The sequence below is a fragment of the Sapajus apella genome, unplaced genomic scaffold (genome assembly GCF_009761245.1).
Source record: "Sapajus apella isolate SASKATOON/1434 unplaced genomic scaffold, GSC_monkey_1.0 scaffold56, whole genome shotgun sequence".
NCBI classification, from domain to species: Eukaryota; Metazoa; Chordata; class Mammalia; order Primates; family Cebidae; genus Sapajus; species Sapajus apella.
The window spans coordinates 3,349,690-3,369,306 of record NW_022436996.1 but is presented as its reverse complement, the minus strand read 5'-3'; the positions used below and the strand labels follow the sequence as shown (position 1 = coordinate 3,369,306).

Here is a 19,617-nt window from a genome sequence, read left to right as displayed (position 1 = left end):
CTGAATTACCATTTTGGACACTTTGGGAAATCGCCCTTTAGACTCTAGATGACTGATAGGAATATCTCTCTGTTGTTGACATATGGTAAACTATATTATAAGAGGAGAGAGACACTCTGGTAGATGGAATAATTTTTTAATATTAAGAGGAGACTTCGGGAAAATGTAGACAAGCTGCTTGGTTATAAATGTAATTAACAAATATGTGCCATTTATGATTGAGCCATGGATTTGTAACAGATTTTCTAACATAAAGTAATTTTTACAGGTAAAAATACAGTTTTAAATTATTCTACCAGTCAGATAAATTTCCCAGTTCCATTCTTTGACATCATATATTTTGACCTTTTGAGTTAGTTAGGTTGCCTTTTAGAAATATGTCATTGAAGTTTTTTAGCCACAGTGTCTTGAAGTCTAAGAGGTATATTAATTTTTTGTTAGGATTGAGTACTATATGTGAACATAGATTTATCTGCACGATCTTGTATGGGAAATGTTATCTTGCACCTTACTGTTTCATATTTAACTGTTGTGATTTAATAGGTGGAACATGATTTTTTGCAGTTTCAAAACTTCTTTGTTATTTTACTTGGAAATTATGAACAATTTTTAGAGATATTTGTGACTGATATACATTTTTATTTATTTGAACACTGAAATGTATTTTCATACAAATTTTTAATATTTTGATTTTTTAAACAGGAGTTTATAATTTCTATCATAGATGCAAGAAAGAAAAATTATTCTTAAAATTTCAGCTGCGAATTTCTGCTTATAGAATAATACTCCTGATTTTGCTTTGAAATCTTAGCAGTTTCTATTTCATTCTGTAAATTGGAATGAAATATAGTCTATTTGATTTCAGTCTTGGACTTTTGCCAGTTACATGTGTTTCATCTGTGGTTGATTTAATACTTTTGGTGAAATAATCTGCAGCTGACGATAGGTAGAGACACTATATGCATTACCAGTCTGTGGCCACCTCCATATAGCCCAGTTAAATCTGCTGTATGCTTTAAGGGTTTAGGGCACTGACTCTGTGTAGCATTTTGAGCACTGTTGGAGGTAATGTGCATTTGTCAGTAACTGGAATAACTTTTTACCAGTCATGTTTAAATCTTTCTTTATAAAATATATAAATATAAAGCTATTTATATAATGATTCAGTTTTGAGCTCCTCTGTTCATTGGGTGCCTTTTTTTTGTTTTTTTGTTTTGTTTTTTTTTTTTTGTATTTTCGTCCTCTCTAGTTCTCAGGGCGTTACAATTAGTCTGAATGCTACATCTGGCATGGTTACATCATTTGAACTGTCTGACAACACTAACGACCAATCTGGAGAACAGGAATCTGAGTATGAACAAGAACAAGGAGAGGATGAACTGGTTTATCACAAATCTGATGGGTCAGAATTATATACTCAAGAGTACACAGAAGAAGGACAGTATGAAGGCCACGAAGCTGAGTTGACAGAAGACCAAATAGAATATGTGGAAGAGCCGGAGGAGGAGCAACTTTACACTGATGAAGTGTTAGACATCGAAATCAATGAACCTTTAGATGAATTTACAGTGAGTCTTTTCTCCTTTGTATGGCCAAAGATAACCTGGCTTCCCATACATAGGCTTCTAGACTGATTTGAAATCTGTTTACCTCCCTTGGGAGGGAGGGGAAATTAGACCTTATTATCACTGTCTGCCAGTTTCTTTATCTGAGCTATGACAAAGTTTGTGTTGACAGCTTGTTTGGCCAGAGGTAATGCTCCTTTGTCATTCTGGAAGGCTGCAAAGAATCGTGACCTTGAGGATTGTACCCTAAGGAAGAAAACAGCTTTGTGTGGTGGGGACACACTGTCAATTGTTAGAAGTACTTAATGCAGGGCTTTTACCCAGGCTTTAGACAAGATCTGATAAAGTCCTTCTAAGGTGAAAAGATTATTGACCTGCTAAAGACGTCTTTAAGGTGCTAATATTCCAAAGTGATTGATGTCCTGTTCATTCATCCTTTTTGTAACTGAGAACTGTCTAAACCTGAATAAAGAGATTGGGGGTTAGTTTAGGAAATGTCACGTATAATTTGTTATCTATAATCAGAAAGCAAGATTATGCTGATTTTTTATTTTGGAAAGATGATTTTGGTAGTTTTTAAGTTGAACCAGAAAGAAAGAAAAAATGTACTAGTGTAAGATTCTCATCTCTTAATGACTTATCATCAAAAGAGATTTGTTTTTTAAAATAAGCATGTAATGAAATTTATGAGGGAAGGGTGTGATCTCAGTAGCTGTAGTAGAATCTTAGGGTTTTTGAGAACAGCATGGGGGCCAAGTGAATGGGACTGTTGAAATGGGGACAGAAGTATGCAAAATTGGGGCCTTAAAGAGCCCATTTGCAGTGGGAGTAGCTCTGCTTTTCTGCATTTATGTCTTCATTGAGAGTAAGCTTTTGTTTCAGAAAAAAGTTTAGAAGTTGCTGAATTTTGGTCAAATGTATGAGTAATTTTGAAAAGGATTGTTTATGTGGAACCTTAGATTTAATTTTAGTCATGATTGTGTTTAGATGTCTCAGTAGTTCTTTTTCTTTTTCTTTTTCTTTTCTTTTTTTTTTTTTTTTTTTGAGATAGAGTCTCACTCTGTCGCCCAGGCTGGAGTGCGGTGGCGCAATCTCCACTCATTGCAACCTCTCCCTCCTGGGTTCAAACAATTCTCCTGCCTCAGCCTCCCGAGTAGCCGGGATTACAGGTGCCCACCACCACGCCCAGCTAATTTTTGTATTTTTAGTAGAGATGAGGTTTTACCATGTTGGCCAGGCTGGTCTCGAACTCCTGATCTCGTGTGATCTGCCTGCCTCGGCCTCCTAAAGTGCTGGAATTAACAGGTATGAGCCATTGTGCCCGGCCCCCAATAGTTTTAAAATATTTTTGGTTGATGCTTGCTCTTCAGTAGATACAGTAATGAGAAATATTTATAGTTTTGGTAAATAGAATCATGCCAAAGGTATCACGGGGGACTTGTTATTTCCATAACCCTGTAATAATTTGTTTGAATAATCCTTCACTAAGTGTAGGCACGTGCCTTCTGGTTTACTGGTATTTTTGTATGCTTTTAAAGTGAGACACTGTAATTTAAAATGCCTTTTGAAAATTAAACCAAGATCTTTTAGAATTGTGCCTAGTTACTGTCTAGTTAGAGTACTTTATTATTTCTGTTACTCATCAGTAAAATAAGATGATTCGCTAATCATCCTGGGATCCTACCTTCTGTAAATCCAGCAGTCCAACAAGTCTTTACTGATGTCTGAGCACTGTGGACACAAATACTGCTAAACTGTCACATGAACATTGGCCCTGCCTGTGAACTTAGTCCTAGGTGGCACAGATTAGAGCGTGGAAAGTGCTTGATAGAATGTGTGTGCACAGCCACATAGGAGGTCTCTTTCACTTTGGTGTTCTTGCAGATTTTGTTGTAAAGAGAATTTTTAAGTGAGGAATTTCTCTCTCTTGTATTCTGCTGTCAAACTTGAGGTTACACATAGGCCCCCGTTGTTATACAGTCCAACTTAATGATCCAACATCTTGTGGTCTAAGACTCAGAAGAAAATGTGGCAATTTAATAATAATAGTATTCTTCCACATTAAAATGAATTTTTTTTTTGAGAATTAAAGTCTTGAAGTAAAAAAAAAAAAAAAAAATTAGAAATTCTGAAAGTGTCCTAATGTTTTCACAGAGAGTTGTAAAGTTTAAAGATAAGCAATCATAGTTAAATGTCTTTCTGTGAGCACTATCAGTTCATTAATACATGTAGTATTCCCAGCATGGTCATTCTTTCCTTGTTTTGTGACGATCCCAATGGTAATGTCTGAATGGTCTGAAATGGCCACTTCCTTGGACACAAAGAGATACACAGAATTAAAGTGTGAAGTACTCTTACTTTGCTTGGCAGTGGGAGCCTCTGTCTGCCTTCTGAGGCTACCACTGAAGCCCAGATGATTTATTCACCATTAGACTAATGAACACATGAGTAGATTGTGTCTCTGTGTATCCCAATGGCATTTTAATTTATTAAATGGCTTGTTCTCCCTTGGGTTTGTTAACCACCGCTCTAAAGCCAGATTTGAACTCTGAAATGCGTATCTGTTGGAACTTACCCGTAAAGCCATGTGGTGGGGTTTTGGTGCATAGCTGGGAGTAGAATCCAGAAACCGCAGAATGTACAATGGGAAGGTTTGCTGCTCCCTGTAAAGAAAGGGAGGTCCAGAGATCAACAGTGCACAGCTGGATGCACAGCTGGATGCACAGCGCTGCTGTTCTTTCCTGTGAATTTTGCTGGTGCTATTCTTGAGAGTGAATTGTAATTTTATTTTAAAATGTGTACTCTTGTATTAGTAAGGAGTTTATATTGGTTTAGTCAACAAAATATTAGAAAATTGTTGAGTGACTTCTACCTTTAAGTGCAATCAGTTTATTTAAGGCCTTTAAAATTAACGTAGATTGAGATTTTATTGTTCTATAAAAACAATTTCAGGTTGACATTTGATGCCAAGGGTAGCAGATTTTTGTTTTCCAGTGAGAATCCAGGAGTGTGGACTCTACTCCATTTTACACTGGCTAAAGATTTTGATTAGCATCATTTATTTGGCTTTATTTGAAATCTGAATGTCCTGCTGCCAGTGAGTCATGGGTAGTTATAGTTGTTATTTTGATAGGATGCTAACAGTTTTTTCTGGAAAATAAAATGTATTGTGTTCAGATTGTCTTGAGACAGTTGTGGGCACTGAGGTGGTTGGTACCTTAATACAGCTGCTTTCTTTGGGGGTTCTAGATGAGACTGTCATGTGCCATACAGTAGATTGTTAAATTTCTTTAGGTTGTTCACTGTTTGGGATTATCTGCCTTGGAGCCATTTTACTGTTCATTTTTAGCAAGCAGGCTGGGACCCTGGGAAGCCTGCCTCCACTGAGTAGGATCAGATATTGTCACTTGTTAGCAGTACCAGAAACCCTTCCTTCTTCTCTGCAGTGTGGTCGTCTCCAGCCATCTTGCCTACTTTCTTCCACCTACCTAGATGGGATGCTTGCTTGCTAATATGCCCCTTTAGTTTCATACAAAACCTGGAATCTTCCTCTCATTCGAGAAAGGGGCCTAATGGAGAAACACACTAAATGTGGTTTTTAAAAAGCTCCCGTGTTTACTTGTTGACACTTTTGTTGTTTTACATTGTCACCAAAATAGTGAGAGTTGGGCATGATTTCAGCCCCCTCCTGCTGCTGAGCTTCTAGTGAGGGCACACACACCATTTCTTTCGAAGGTGGCTCTTCCTTGCTGTTGATTTGCAGAGCTGTGTGGCGGGGGACTTGGAGTTTGACGCAGAGCCCACGACACTTGCCCTGGTGGTCAGGCCAGCAGATGTGCTTTGTTCGCGTGAACATGCAGAGGAGGTTCCCTTCTGTTTCTGGGCCTCGTGCTTTGTGCTCAGTCAGCTAATCACCAGAGTAAAATTTTCTACAGTTAGTAAGCATGAATCATAAAGACGGAAAGTGCTTAAAAAACCACCCCAAAGCTGTATGAGAAAAACTTGTTTTCTCTTTAATGGCTGTTAGGATGAAGAATACTTGCAGGCTTATGGTGGGCAGCAAGGGCTGCGAGAGCAGGAAGACTGTGTGGCTGAAGATGAATTAGATGAGATTACTGATGCCCAGGTTGCTCCTGAAACTGAAGAGGTATTTGTTCATCTTTTAAAAAGAGTCAAAAAGTTTGCTGTTTCCCCCTCTGCCAGACTTAAAATGAGCATCTTTTTAACATTAGTGAAAGTCGATATGTGTCTTTGAACTGTGAGTATAGTGAAAAACCTGAACTAGACTCCTTGGGAAGTGAGTTGTGGTATGCTGTGATTTCGAATAGTGTGTGCCCTTTAAGTGTCAGAGTGTTGTAAATGTTTTGTGGGAATGTGGGTTGAAATCTTTCGGAAATGTGACGTATATGTTAGTGCTTTGAAAGCAGTACTGTAATTCTTTTTAATTAGTCAGTAACAGTTAATTTGGACCATTATTCAACAAATACTGCAAGGCTTCTGTAATTAGGTGCTTTTTTTAGTGTTGAAGAAGTAAAGATGATGAAGCTTGATTCCTACCTTCAAGGAAATTGGAGTCTAATATAGTGGAGATAAAAGACGTGTAAATACGATGTAAAAACAGAAAAAGTAAAACCTCCCAGGAGAGGCTCAGAGAGTGCTGGGAGCTCACTCCCAGGAAACCCCGAGGGGGAGACGTTCAGGTCGAGGAGGCTTTATGGAAGAGGTGGACCTCTGAACTCTGAAGTAGGTCTTGAAAGAGAGATGACATTTGTACGGAGAGGGGTGGGGTGAGGCATAGAGTTAAATGGTTGCTGTTCTCTTCCCTAGAACCAGCTCCTGTGGGCCAAACATGCAAGCCACAAATCATTCTTCAGCCTGAGAACTTCTTATGAATTTTTCTTAATACTGTTTTTATCTTTTGTCAAGAGGCCACGGAAACTGATATTTACTGCCTTAGGGCATTTACTTTAGGTGTTTTTTTTCAAGGATATAGACAGTCCAGAAAACATTTTATTTACCCTTTTCCGCCTCATAAATAATACCGTGACAGTCTATGAATGTGTGTGTTGTCCACATTACAGAACAGAAGCACTTCTTGCACATAGCCTTTCTCCCCCTCCAACAGGCTAAATTTGATTGTGTGTGTGCTTTCTTCTCTCTCTCTTTCTCGCTTGTTATTTGAAATAATTTGAAACTTAGAGAAAGGACAGTAGTACAAATAACTCTTTACCCAGATTCTCCAGTTGTAGAAAACTGTCCAAAAAACTAAGACAACGCTAAAGAAGATATTAAAAGCACGCAGAGAGTAGAGGTTAGGTATGTCTTGTTCACCCTTGTATCCTGTAGCACCCTCCCTAGTACAAAGCTAGCACCAGTCTAGGTTAAACCTGAGAAAGGGTAATTTAGGCAGGAGACATCTGAGAAAAATCTAAGTAGCTAATAAACGGGAAAGGGAAGTAGACAGAAGACTGTGTGGAGATCATTCCAGGTGGTAAATAGTTGAGAGAAAAACCAAGGAATTCGGTGCCTGTTAATTTCATGCCTTTTTATTTGTGGTATTTTGAAGTTGGAAAATTAATTTCATTGTTTGTTTTTTCCTGTAATTTATTTTAGTTTTTAGATAACCATATTTTCTTTATTCTTCTGTGATACTCTATGATAATTTGTAGCATACCTTAAAATAGGGAAAGGTTTTGTAGATTTCTGTTTTCAAATGATGGTTATGTAAACTATTATTGTAAGGCAGTTTAAGATTGTTAACAAGTATTATCATTGCTTCGGTTCCTTCTGGAAGTGTCTTCTAGTTCTAGGTGTTTTTAACTTCAGTTCCTGGACTGTACTCATTAAAATATTAAAACAGAAGAGGGCTACTCTAAAAAACGGTGATCTGGAATGGTGATCTGGGTGTCTCACGCCTGTAGCCCCAGCACTTTGGGAGGCTGAAGTAGATGGGTCACTGGAGCTCAGGAGACCAGCTTGGGCAACATGGTGAAACCCCATCTCTACCAAAAACAGAAAAAATTAGCCAGGCGTGTGCTGGTACATGCCTGTGGTCCCCGCAACTCAGGAGGCTGAGGCTGCAGTGAGCTGAGATTGCACCACTGCCTGCCAGCCTGGGTGACAGAGTGAGACCCTGTGTCCGAAAGAAAAAAAGGTGATTTTTTTTCTTTGATTATCAGTGTCTTTTGTGTGGGGGAGAAGGGAGAAAAGGGAGGACAAGTAATGTGAGGCAGTAATTCAGGACTTGAATAAGCAAATAAACAGTAAGTGTGTGAAAATATATTCAGTAAAAATTAAAAGAAAATGGAGGATTTTAACCTACTTTAATATTGACAGACCTCAGAATTACTGATCAGGTGTAGTCTGATTCACTTGAGGGAGCGTTTTGGAAACCTTGTCAGGAGAGAGTTTTCTGTAAGTCCTTCACTTAGCAGCAGGTTTTGTGAGCGAAGCGAACAAATCACTGTCTGTGCTTTGTTCCGGAATATCTTTTCGAGGATTCTGGTGTAGCAGACAGCTACAGATGGAGTGTCTTCCTCTGGAGCCAAGGGCAGGCTTGCTTACTGCCCATTATGACACATTCAGGGTTTCTTGTGTGGAGAGGTCCCTCCTGTAACACAGCCTCCTATGTGTGGCAGGTCACCTGGCTCTCTTTACACAGCCCAGTGGGAGTGGGGCCTCTTGGAGCTGGTGCAGAATGTACTGCTAGTGATGCAAATAACATCCTCCTAGCCTCATTATCTCTGATGAAAAGAGTCTTAGCCTTCCATGAAATGGTGGCCAACTGACTTCTTAGCTTGCGAGTAAAACCTTACACTCTTCCATTTTTGACAATATTGAAAGCTTTAAAGCTCCTGTCCTTGGACTCAACAATTTCACTTTAGCAAATTTATCCAAAAGAATTAATCTGTGTTCAAAGGTAAATGTATCAAATATTTGTTTGCAGCATTGAAAATAAATGGGACCAATGTAAATTTTTATAGAAGACTAAATAAATCATGGTCTAACCTTAGAGTGGAATGTGGTATACCAAGTGTTGTCTTAGCTCTGTTTGGCATGGGAAGGCGCTCGTGATGCGTTAAGTGTAAAGAGCAAGATGATAGAATTCTTCCCTTTCAGCTCCCCTGTAACTGCAAATCTAAATGTGTGTGTGTAATTCTCAATAAGTCTGTGTAGCTACAGATGGACATGGTAATAATGTTTACTGTTAAACAGTGGAATTATTTACTTATTTAGTCTTTGTCTTACAGTATTTTCTGATTTAAAACATTTTTTTTACTATAAGCAAAATAACAACAAGTAAGAAATAATTTTTCTTTTAAAATATGAAGAGACAGGGAAACATAAGGTGGTTGAAATGTTGACCCTTGAATTTGGAAGACAAAGAACTAGAAGCTGCATTTGTTTCACTCTTGTGATTTTTTTTTTTTTTTTTTTTTTTTGCTGTTAACACCAACATGAAACTTCCTAAGGGTTGTTTTCAGTATGAACCTTTAGAGCAGAAAGTAAGATCTCATCCATATTAAATATTTTATCTTTTTTTATACTATCTGCTAGATTATTTTTAACTTTTAAACTGTGTATCTCATAATTTAATTGGAAATTTAGTGTTGAAAAATGTTTTTAAACGGTGTTCACATATTTCCGTTTTAAAATCCTTGGTGCTTTTAGTTTGCTTTGTTTATGTTGCTTGCTGTTGTGGTGATGGGAAGTTCTTTGTAGTGCTCTTGATCTTAGGACTTTCAGTTGTCCTTCCTGGAGGCTGGAGGCTGGTGATGTGCTGGTCTTTTCCACTAGCAATAAATATTTTGGGCTTTTTTTTTTCTGTAGCACTTTAGAATCAATGAGATAATTATTGAGAACTTGTGTGCATAATACTGTTTTAAGTGCTGAGAAGTAGAAGTTGCTAGTATTTCAGCTTTTGTAGGATTTGGTTTTGGAGGGCTTGTGATCCATCTTTTTTAGAAGTCTAAATAAGCTGTATAGTCCTCAGGGAGGAGTACCATTTTTAATGTGCCTCATATACCTCTGTTTCGGTGTCTTCCTAGTTCCTGGGCTCCTTTTCTTAGATATCTGCATTGTTGATGAGCATCCTGTTGTGTTCTATCAGGGTCGCAGCGTGCCTAGCTCTGCATTGCTTAAGACTGGCAGAAAGCGTGTTGCAGTTTTCCGGATGACTTCATTGTAGAAGCTATGTTAAAGTCTGTATTAGAATCTTAATTATAGAACATAAAAGCAGTTAATTCATTTTAATTGAAAAGCCTATTTTAGGTGACTTATTTAATGTTCTTGCTTGGTTTATATAGAGAAACTACTATATTTGAAACAAGTTAGATCTAATTATTAAGACCATTAGTCCTTTGGAGTTACGCAGCCACATTAGGGCTAGTTATGTCTTCTAACATAGTTATTTAAAAAGACTTGCCATTTTCAGATAGTTTTGGCATGTATAGAGGAAGAAATGAGAGCAGCTTTAAAAACATCTTTGTACCATTTAAAATACTTGTAAAATGGTGATAATGTTTACATTTAGAGATAGGCGTAGATGTAAAGCATGCAGTAAGTTTTGATGCATGTATACATACAAGTCACCAAACCTTGGTCGATAAGGGCAGCTCCATCACCCAGAATGTTTTCATCTGTTCAGTCCTGACTCCTCAGAGTAGAACTGTTGTGATTTCTGTACCTAGATTGGCATTTCCTATTCTGGAACTTCACTTAAATGTAGTCATATAGTAGGTGTGGTCCTCTGTCTCGCTTCTGTTACTCAGCATGTTTTTGAGATTCATCTAAGTAGTCGTGTGTATTAATAATCCATTTTATGGACGTGTCCCATTTGTTCATTCTCCTGATGATAGATGTTTGGGTTGTTTCCAGTTTTTTTTTTTATTATGAATAAAGCTACTAAGAAATCATATTATCTGTCTTTTTCTGGGTGAATGTTTTTGTTTCTCTTGTTTACTAACAAGTAGTGGCGTTGCTGAGACAGGCTAGAGGTATGTTTACTTTTATAGCAAACTGCCATTGGTTTTCCAAAGTGGCTGTCCCGTTTGGCACTCCCACCAGTAATGTAGGGGAGTCCCCATTGTTCCTCATCATTTGATGTTTCCAATCTCTTGATGTAATCCTTCCAGTGTGTGTGTCCTTGTGGTTTTCGTTTGCATTTCTGTGACCTCTGATGAGGTTGAGCACCATTCCATGTGCGACTGGACTTTCGTGTATTGTCTTTCCTTCTGGTTTGTCTCTCACACAAAAAAGTCGATTGCCTTTATTTTTTTCTGTCTATATATGTTCCTCATAGAGAAGATATGCTGTCTTTACATACACTTTGTACACAGACAATATATCTAATCTATGGAGAACATGTGTGCGTACATACTGCATGTATTCTAGATAGAGATAGGTGGTTGTCTGTATATTCTGGGTATCAAGTCAATTGGCAGATGATTATGTATTACGTATTCATATTATGAATATTTTCTCTGAGCTTGTGGCTTGTGTTTTCACTTTCTTTCTTTTCTTTTTCTTTTGAGATGGAGTCTCTCTCTGTCAACTAGGCTGGGACTGCAGTGGCATGATCTCGGCTCACTGCAACCTCTGCTTTTGGAGTTCAAGTGCTTCTCCTGCTTCAGCCTCCCAGTAGCTGGGATTGCAGGCACACACCACCGCACCCAGCTAATTTTTAATATTTTTGGTAGAGATGGGGTTTCACCATGTTGGCCAGGCTGCTCTCGAACTCCTGACCTCAAGTGATCCGCCCTCCTTGGCTTCCCAAAGTGCTGGGATTATAGATATGAACTACTGTGCCCAGCCTCATCTTTTCATGAGCAGAATATTTTAATTTTGATGAAGACCAAAGAATTTTGTGACCTAAGAAGTTTTTGTTTACTCCAGAATTATCTTGTTTTCTTCTGGACACTTTATTAGCTATTTTAGTTAAGATTATGATCTATCTGAACGTGTGTGTGTGTGTGTGTGTGTGTGTGTGTGTGTGTGTGTGTCTCTCTCTCTCTCTCTCTCTCTCTCTCTCTGTGGTATAGATTCAGTTTTTTCCATACGTTTTCTAGCTTTTCCACCACTATTTGTTGTAACGACTTTCCTTTCCCTTTTGAATGCCACAGTGCGTGTCCCGACAGTCGGTTTAGGTTTTAGTCTCCTTCCAGATTCTCTTCTCTGTTGCGTTGTTTTCATATCCTTATACCACTACTGTACAGTCTCGATTACTGTAACATGAAATCACATCGTGTAAATCCACTGATTTTATTCTTTCTTTAAAAAAATATTTTGGCTATTCACAGTCCTTTGAATTTCTGTATAAATTGTGGAATGGACTTGTGAATAACTACTGAAAGTCTGGTGAGGATTTTGATAGAGAATGGATAGTATTTTTAAATCAAATTGGGAAAAACTAACATTTTAATAATGATGTTGCCTGTTAAAAAATGACGGTTTTAAAGTTCTTCCTTTTCAGCCTTCTCCTTTTCTTTCTTTCTTTTGTGTTATTGACCTTCAGTACTCTGTGACTAGAAACATTCAGGACATTCTTGCCTGTTCCTGATGTTAAGGGGAGAATGTTTATTTCATCATTAAGTGTGCTGACTGTTCGTTTTTATATCAGATTGAAGAAGTTCTTTTCTATTTTGAGTTTGCTGGGATTTTGTTAAAAATCAGAAATGGGTATTGAATTTTGTTGATGCTTTTTCTGCATCTATTGAGATGATTATATGTCTTTTATTCCTTATTGTGAATTAAATTAACTTAAAAAATGATGACCCATCTTCCAAATTTTATTGCTGTTGAACTAGTTTTTTCTCTTCATGCCCTCTCCCTGGTATAGGACCCAAGCCAGAGTACCACACTGTTGTCTCTCCATTTCCCTTTGTTGTGTGACAGTTTCTTAGTGTTTCCTTGTATTTCATGACCTTGACAACCTTAGGAAGTGCTGGCTGTGTATGCTGTAGAGTATTTCCCAAGCTCGGTTTGTTTGACACTTTATTTATGATTAGCCTGAGGTTGTGGATTTTGGAAAGAACACTGCAGAACCCTTGTGCCCGTGACATCTACACCGCCCCTGGTGACACCCTCCCTGGTCATTTGGGTCAGGCAGTGTCTGCCAGTTTTCTTCTTTGTAATGTTGCTTTCTCTTTCCTTATTCAGTTGTTTAGAAACAAGTCACCAAGTCCAGGCTACCTTAGGGGGATGGGGTCCTGGGGAGCGGGGAGGAGAGGAACCTAAGCACCACCTCCTGGAGGAGGAGTATCTCCATCTATCTGAAATTCTTCAGGTCAGATTTGACTGATTTTTGAATGTTAAATCAACCTCATGTTTCGGATAAACCCCACTTGGTTGTGATGTATTATCCTTTTTATATTTGGTGAGATTCCATGTACTTTTACTTTTAAAAAGGATTTTGTTTCTGTATTAAGAACAATTGGTCTGTAATTATTTTTCTTCTAATTTTTGCACAATTTGCTCAGTCTTTTCAAGCCATAAATTTTCACTGTTGGTAGAATGACTTTTATTTTTATTTGATAATATATCAATTATTCTATCAGTAAGCATTAAAAACTTTGTGAACTTTTTGTAAGCAGTATTTTCTATTTCTATATATGTATATTTATTTATTTCAGAGAACTAACCATTGTTTCTGTTTAGATTTTGGGATAGAGTATTGATTTTTTCAGAACACTGAGATCATAGTTTCATTTCAGAATTAGCTGGTGAACTTCAAAATATATACAAGTCTGAGTATCGTTCCGTCTTTGCTTTTCTAGTTCTTTCTACATTTATGAAATAAAGCCTAAGCCTCTCTGTTTTTTTAAGCACTTTGATGGCGCTTTTCATGTGTACTCAGTATTCAGGTTTTTCACAGTAAATCAGTAACTAAAAATCAAACCTTTGACAATTTTTGACAGTGTCTATAGTGAAATGAAAGACATGCACATTTAAATGTTTACACAACATAATCTTAGGATAGTTTGATTTTTGTTATAGCCCTGCACTACCCTACAGTGGAATGTAGCTTGTTAATGACATGCTAGGTAATATTTGTTAAAAATTATACAGAAGGCCAGGTGCGGTGGCTCATGCCTGTAATCCCACCACTTTGGGAGGCTGAAGTGGGTGGATCATGAGGGCAGGTGTTGAAGACCATCCTGGCCAACATGGTGAAACCTCATTGCTACTAAAAATACAAAAATTAGCTGGGTGTGGTTGCAGGCGCCTATAATCCCAGCTGCTCAGGAGGCTGAGGCAGGAGAATTGCTTGAACCTGGGAGGCTGAGTTTGCAGTGAGCTAAGATCACGCCATTGTACTCCAGCATGGGCAAGAGAGCAAGACTCTGTCTCGGGGGTGGGGTGTTGTGTGTGTGTGTGTGTGTGTGTGTGTGTGTGTACGTGTGTACACATATGGTTAAGGGAGATGCATTTTTTAAGCCCCATATTTAGAGTAAGAGGTAGTATTTCTTCAGTGACTGAAGAAGTAAGTCTTAGATTAGTGCATGTTGTCAGATGGTCTGCAGTTGAGCAAGTGGCATCTGCTGTGTCTGTGTTAGAGTTTCCCTACTCCTTGCTGTAGTTCAAGGATTAACTCGGCCCCAAGATTTTGACCAGAAGTTTACGTTCTAGGATGGTTTCATCACTCAGAGATATTCCTTATGCTATCCTTTTGTTTCCATACCTTTCCTTCTTTTCTAACCACTGGTTACCAGGACAATATCATACAAATGGAGTCATTGCAGTATGTAACCTTTTGAGATTGACTTCCTCCACTCAGTATAATGATGCCTTTCTGGCTTTATCCCTGTTATATCAATAGGTCATTCTATTTTATTGCAAAGTAGCGTTCTGTGGTTGGATGTACAGCAGTTTATTCATTCACTCATGGAAGGACATTTGTGTTTCCAGTTTTGGTGATCCTGAATAGAATAAACATTTTCCTATAGGTCTTTATTTGAACATAAGGTATCATTTCCTAGGGTAAATATCTGGGAAGAAACAATTTTAAACCCATCTTTATCCTCTTTAGATTTCTTAGATGGAGATTTGGATGCAGAAGAAACTATATTGATTTCATGTTGTCTTGTTTTACATTCAACTTGTTTGAAAAGTCTTTGAACTGTGCTTACAGTTAATAGTTGAATTGAAAATGACTTTGTAGAATCTTTGTTGGTAGTGCTTTCTTTTCCTCCCTTTTGGCCTTGCTGCTCTACTCAGTGTGGCCTGTGGACCTGAAATGTTGGCGTCACCTGGGAGCTTATTAGAAATGCAGAATCCCAGGCCTCGCCCTGGATCTGTTGAGTCCGAATCTGCTTTTCCAGATGATTCCCAGTGGTGACTGGGCATTGAATTGGAGAAGTGCTGCTCGAGAGTGTCATGGGCGTAGAGAAGACGTCCTAAGGAAGCTGGCTTTGCTTCCGTTGCAAAGTGTGGTGCAGCACGTATCTTGCAGCCATCCATTCCGATTTCAAACAGTTGGTAGTACAGAAATGATGATATCAAACCAGCAAAATTCCTGAGATTTTGGTGCTTTAAAATTCTGCAGTGTGCTGGACATCAGCATACTGAGTAGGAGTATTGCAGTCATCAAGCCCAAGGTGAAAGTTGCAGTTTATGGGTCATCTCCTGCTCTTCAGGCATTTATGCTCCTGAAGACGTATTTCTACTTGTAGGATTTATAGTAGAGTATATATATTAGTAGAGTATATATATTTGTAGTTGGTCTTTTTACATAGAAAATATTGGGAAAGGCAAGAATATGAAATGACTGTGACATTAGTTCATTTTTTTCTGCATTTTAAAGTTCAGTTATTTCTATTGAGAGTAAATAACATTTACATATTATAAATCGTGAGAATAAAGGAGCAAATGTGTTCTCTTTACATTGATCAAAAGTATTTAAATTAACCTTGCTCTCTGTAGGTACTGATTTTATATCTAAGAGTGGGTCACAGAGACTGATCTGAAGTGAGAAGTGATTCTTTCACTGGGAACATGAGTGACACTTGGCAATAAGAATTGTCCACAAAGAAATTACTTTAAAAAATAATTTATTATTTTTTTGGTACGGAGTTTTGCTCTTGTTGCTTAGGCTGGAGTGCATTGGCGCAGTCTTGGTTCACTGCAGCCTCTGCCTAACGGGTTCAAGCGATTCTCCTGCCTCAGCCTCCTGAGTAGCTGGGATTACAGGTGTGTGCCACCATGCCCAGCTAATTTTTTGTATTTTTAGTAGAGACAGGATTTCACCATGTTAGGCAGGCTGGTCTCAAACTCCTGACCTTGTGATCTGTCCGCCTTGTTCTCCCAAAGTGCTGGGATTACAGGTGTGAGCCACTGTGCCTGGCTGAAATTACTTTTAATTTGGGCTGAGGTTAGGGGAAATTTTTGTAGGGAATACTGATATAATATTCAGATAAAAGCTGGTTTTAGTGTGAAGACGTGACTGAAGAAAGAAAGTTTCTCCTTTTCAATAGTCTCAGTCAAAATAGTAATAAATTACCTCTAGATAATGAGATAGAAGTAAAAAGGAGTGAGAAGTGAAGGAAATATTTGGGAGGCTGCAGCAATAGGACAACAGCACACTAGGACTGCTTGTCTGGCAATGAAGGAGAAGAGTTATATTGAGCCTGTAAGTTACAGTAAACTCATAGAACACTCTAGTGTTAGTTGAATTCATACATTGACCTTTGCTATAAACTGTGTTAAACTCAAAGCAGTAAGCCCAGGAATTTTTGTAATTTGTTTGTTCCCTCAGAAGTGTAAGCAGCAGTGATGTGTAGGACTTTGTATATTTAAGGTTATTTTCTCCTGGAGTCAGTTTAGGGTTTCACATGGCCTTTAAACAGGATGTTTTGCAGCACTTTTTACATCTTAAATATAAACAAATATTTTAGAATTCTTCAATATTTAATTCAAAAGAATATGAACTTATTCTCCTTCCCTTTTTGCCTTGTGTGTCTGCAATGTAGGGAGGTATGGAAACACTGGAACTTCAGAAGGACATCAAAGAAGAATCAGATGAAGAAGAAGAAGATGATGAAGAATCTGGACGATTACGTTTTAAAACTGAAAGGAAAGAAGGAACAATTATTAGGCTCTCAGATGTAACTAGAGAGAGAAGGAACATTCCAGAAACTTTGGGTAACTTTTTTCCCTGTCTCCCATCCTCCTTCACTGTCATTTCAACTTCCTCCATAGTATTGCCGTAATTAATCAAAGCAGGCAAAGAAGGTTGACGAGGTAATTGTAGCTGTGTCCAGAGAGTGGATGGACTGTGAAGTGAGTGCTCTTAGGTTACTGTCAAACCCGTTCTTTAAAATCACTGCTGTTTCTGGATTTAAAATGCTTGAATAAAATGTTAAAGATAATTAAAACAAAATTTTTTTTTGTGTCTGTGGCCTAGAGCTGCTCTTGTACATACCATGTGGTTCCTGGCTGGTCTTGAAAAGGTGGCATGGGGATGGTGGCTGAGGGGCCATGTGACCCTTCCAAGACCCCGAGGTTGTCAGGGCTAATTCTGGACCAGACTGGTTTATATTTTGTACTAATGTCTTCATAAACTATCTGTGTCTGTGTGTATTTTCTCCCGTTCCTCTGTCTTTAATGAGACAAGTTGACTCGTTTATAGATATAATGACTCTGAGCAAAGCTTGCTGTGTTTAAGGTCTACTACAGACTGCTGCTGATTCAGACTTTTCTTTTTTTGAGACGGAGTCTTGCTCTGTCAGGCAGGCTTCAGTGCAATTGTGCGATCTTGGCTCACTGCAACCTCCGCCTTCCAGGTTCAAGCTATTCTCCTGGCTCAGCCTCCTGAGTAGCTGGGATTACAGGTGTGCACCACCATGCCTGGCTAATTTTTGTACTTTTAGTAGAGATGGGGTTTCACCAGTGGCCAGGCTGGTCTCAAACCAGAGGATTTTTAATAGCAACCCTACCCTCATTATACAGCTTTTTTCAATGTCTACTGCAAAAATTAAAGAAGGGATTTCAAATGTGAGTGAGCCTCAGACTCAGAGGACTTGTTAAAACACACATTTGGGGACCCACTCCCTGCTTCTCTGATAATTGGTTACAGGGTAGAGCCCAAGAAAGTTGTATTTCTTTTCTCTTTTTTGAGATGGAGTCTCACTCTGTTGCCCAGGCTGTAGTGCAATGGCATGGTCTCGGCTCACTGCAACCTCCACCTCCTGGGTTTAAGCGATTCTTCTGCCTCAGCTTCCTGAGTAGCTGGGACTATAGGCACGTACCACCACACCCATCTAATTTTTGTACTTTTAGTAGAGATGGGGTTTTGCCGTGTTGGCCAGGCTGGTCTCAAACTTCTGACCTTGTGATCCTGCCGTCTTGGCCTCCCAAAGTGCTGGGATTACAGGCCTGAGCCACCGTGCCGTTCCGAAAGTTATATTTCTAATGGGTTCCCAAGCAATGCTGCTCCTGCATTGGTGCTTCCAGAACCACTGGGATATTGTTCTTCTAAGGAGGAGGGCAGGAGGGTGGAAGGACACAGGGGCTCTATCTGCTATCTGCTCTTGTTCTAGATAAGAATCGAGACTGAACTCTCATGACTACTTTTATTACTTCTTAAAACCATTATTCATAGTCATTTTTTGTCCAGAACAAGAGCACGTTGTCTTTAAGTAGCAGACAAAAGTTTTGTGGCAGGACACTAAGCTCCAAAGATGCACAAGTTAGCAGTAGTCAGCCAATCTTATGTTAATTTACTAGGCAAGATTGTTTGGAGAGATTCTTCTAGAATCTTTGTGTTCTCCCTTCCTTTGTGGTCTAGTTTACTGCTGCTCCATCTTGTGGCCCAAGATTTCCCTAAGCTTTTTTCAAGTTATGGTATGAAGTTGCCAGTTGATCTGAAGAAGATTTCTTAGAAGCATCTTTAATTTCTGAGAAATAGAGTCTGGAATGGGCCTTGGGTGGAAAGAAGATGCAGTGAGGGTTTTAAAACAGAAGGAAAGGAATCAACAATAGGAGGAATTGGTAATATCACAGAATAGTTTTACTTGAGCAGAGGTGTATGTCTTGGCTTGGGATGAGATGAACAAGGCAAAGTTCTCCAAACCTGGCAGAATACTAAGGAATTCTAAGGGCAGTCCACAGCCACCACCTGGAAGGCAGAAGGCTTCCTGAACTGGGGAGGGATGGAGGAAGAGAGGATCAGTCATCACTACTGTTTCTTTTGCTGGGTCTTGTTAGCTGGGCTGTGGCGTTGATTCCATAAATTTGAAACATGATGTATAGAAGCATAGTAACTGAGAACTCCCCAGGGTAACCACAAGTTCTAGGACTATTAATTCACTTGCTAGACAGCATTACAAATAGGGGCCTTTCCCCTCTGTAGTCTGCTCCCTGTGGAGCTGCTGTGGATTTCATGGTTCGTCTTCCCTCTTCTCTACCGCCCTGCCCTGATTTGTGGTGCCTCTCTGCCTTTCCCACCTCCTGGTTTCCAGCTGCGTCATCTCATCCCTGTTCATTGTCCCTCCACCCAACCACTAGTAACATCCTTGTTCTGAAGTGCTGGCCAGCTTGCATGTGTGCAGAGTGTCTGTCTCATTCCCACATCTCCTCCTTCTCAGGACTTCTCCTTCATTTTGTTTTTTCCAAGGTCATTTATAATTTTGTGTATTTAAGTGACTTGTATCAAATCTGTTTTGCTCTTTAAGGCATCTGGCAGCTTCATGTTCATGTAATCCTGGGAAAAGAAGCTAAAAGGGTTGGTTTGTGGTGGGCAAGTCGTCTTCTTTGAATTATGGGGAAGGAGTATGAGGTCCTTAGAGAGAGAGGAGCTGTAAACATAAACAGCTTAACTAATGACCATTCTTGTCAACAATCAAAAAGGACTTAACTGCATTTGTGTAGAATGTGGTTGTTCGGCAAGATGATAGGGCAGGTGAAACCATACTTAAAAGTACATTTTTCTGCTCAGTATTTGTGAGCTCTTAAGAAAGCATAGTGCTTAGAAACATGAGTTTCAAATAACTGTAAAGTTAGGATTTTTCCTGATACCAAGGAGGATTTTTTTCTGTCCATCAAAAGATTGGTTTTC

At 38.9% G+C, this 19,617-nt stretch overlaps 1 protein-coding gene across 9 annotated transcripts in view; it reads left to right on the top strand.

Annotated features, from left to right (window-relative positions):
* The window catches only part of RBM33 (RNA binding motif protein 33), a 132,001-nt gene that overhangs the window by 34,876 nt on the left and 77,508 nt on the right, over window positions 1-19,617 (top strand). For all 9 annotated transcript variants that reach the window (XM_032244908.1, XM_032244910.1, XM_032244906.1 and 6 more), the window contains exons 5-6: window positions 1,250-1,568; window positions 16,532-16,703. In XM_032244908.1, coding sequence (XP_032100799.1) covers window positions 1,250-1,568; window positions 16,532-16,703 — 491 coding nt within the window. The remainder of the gene's footprint in view (window positions 1-1,249; window positions 1,569-16,531; window positions 16,704-19,617) is intronic.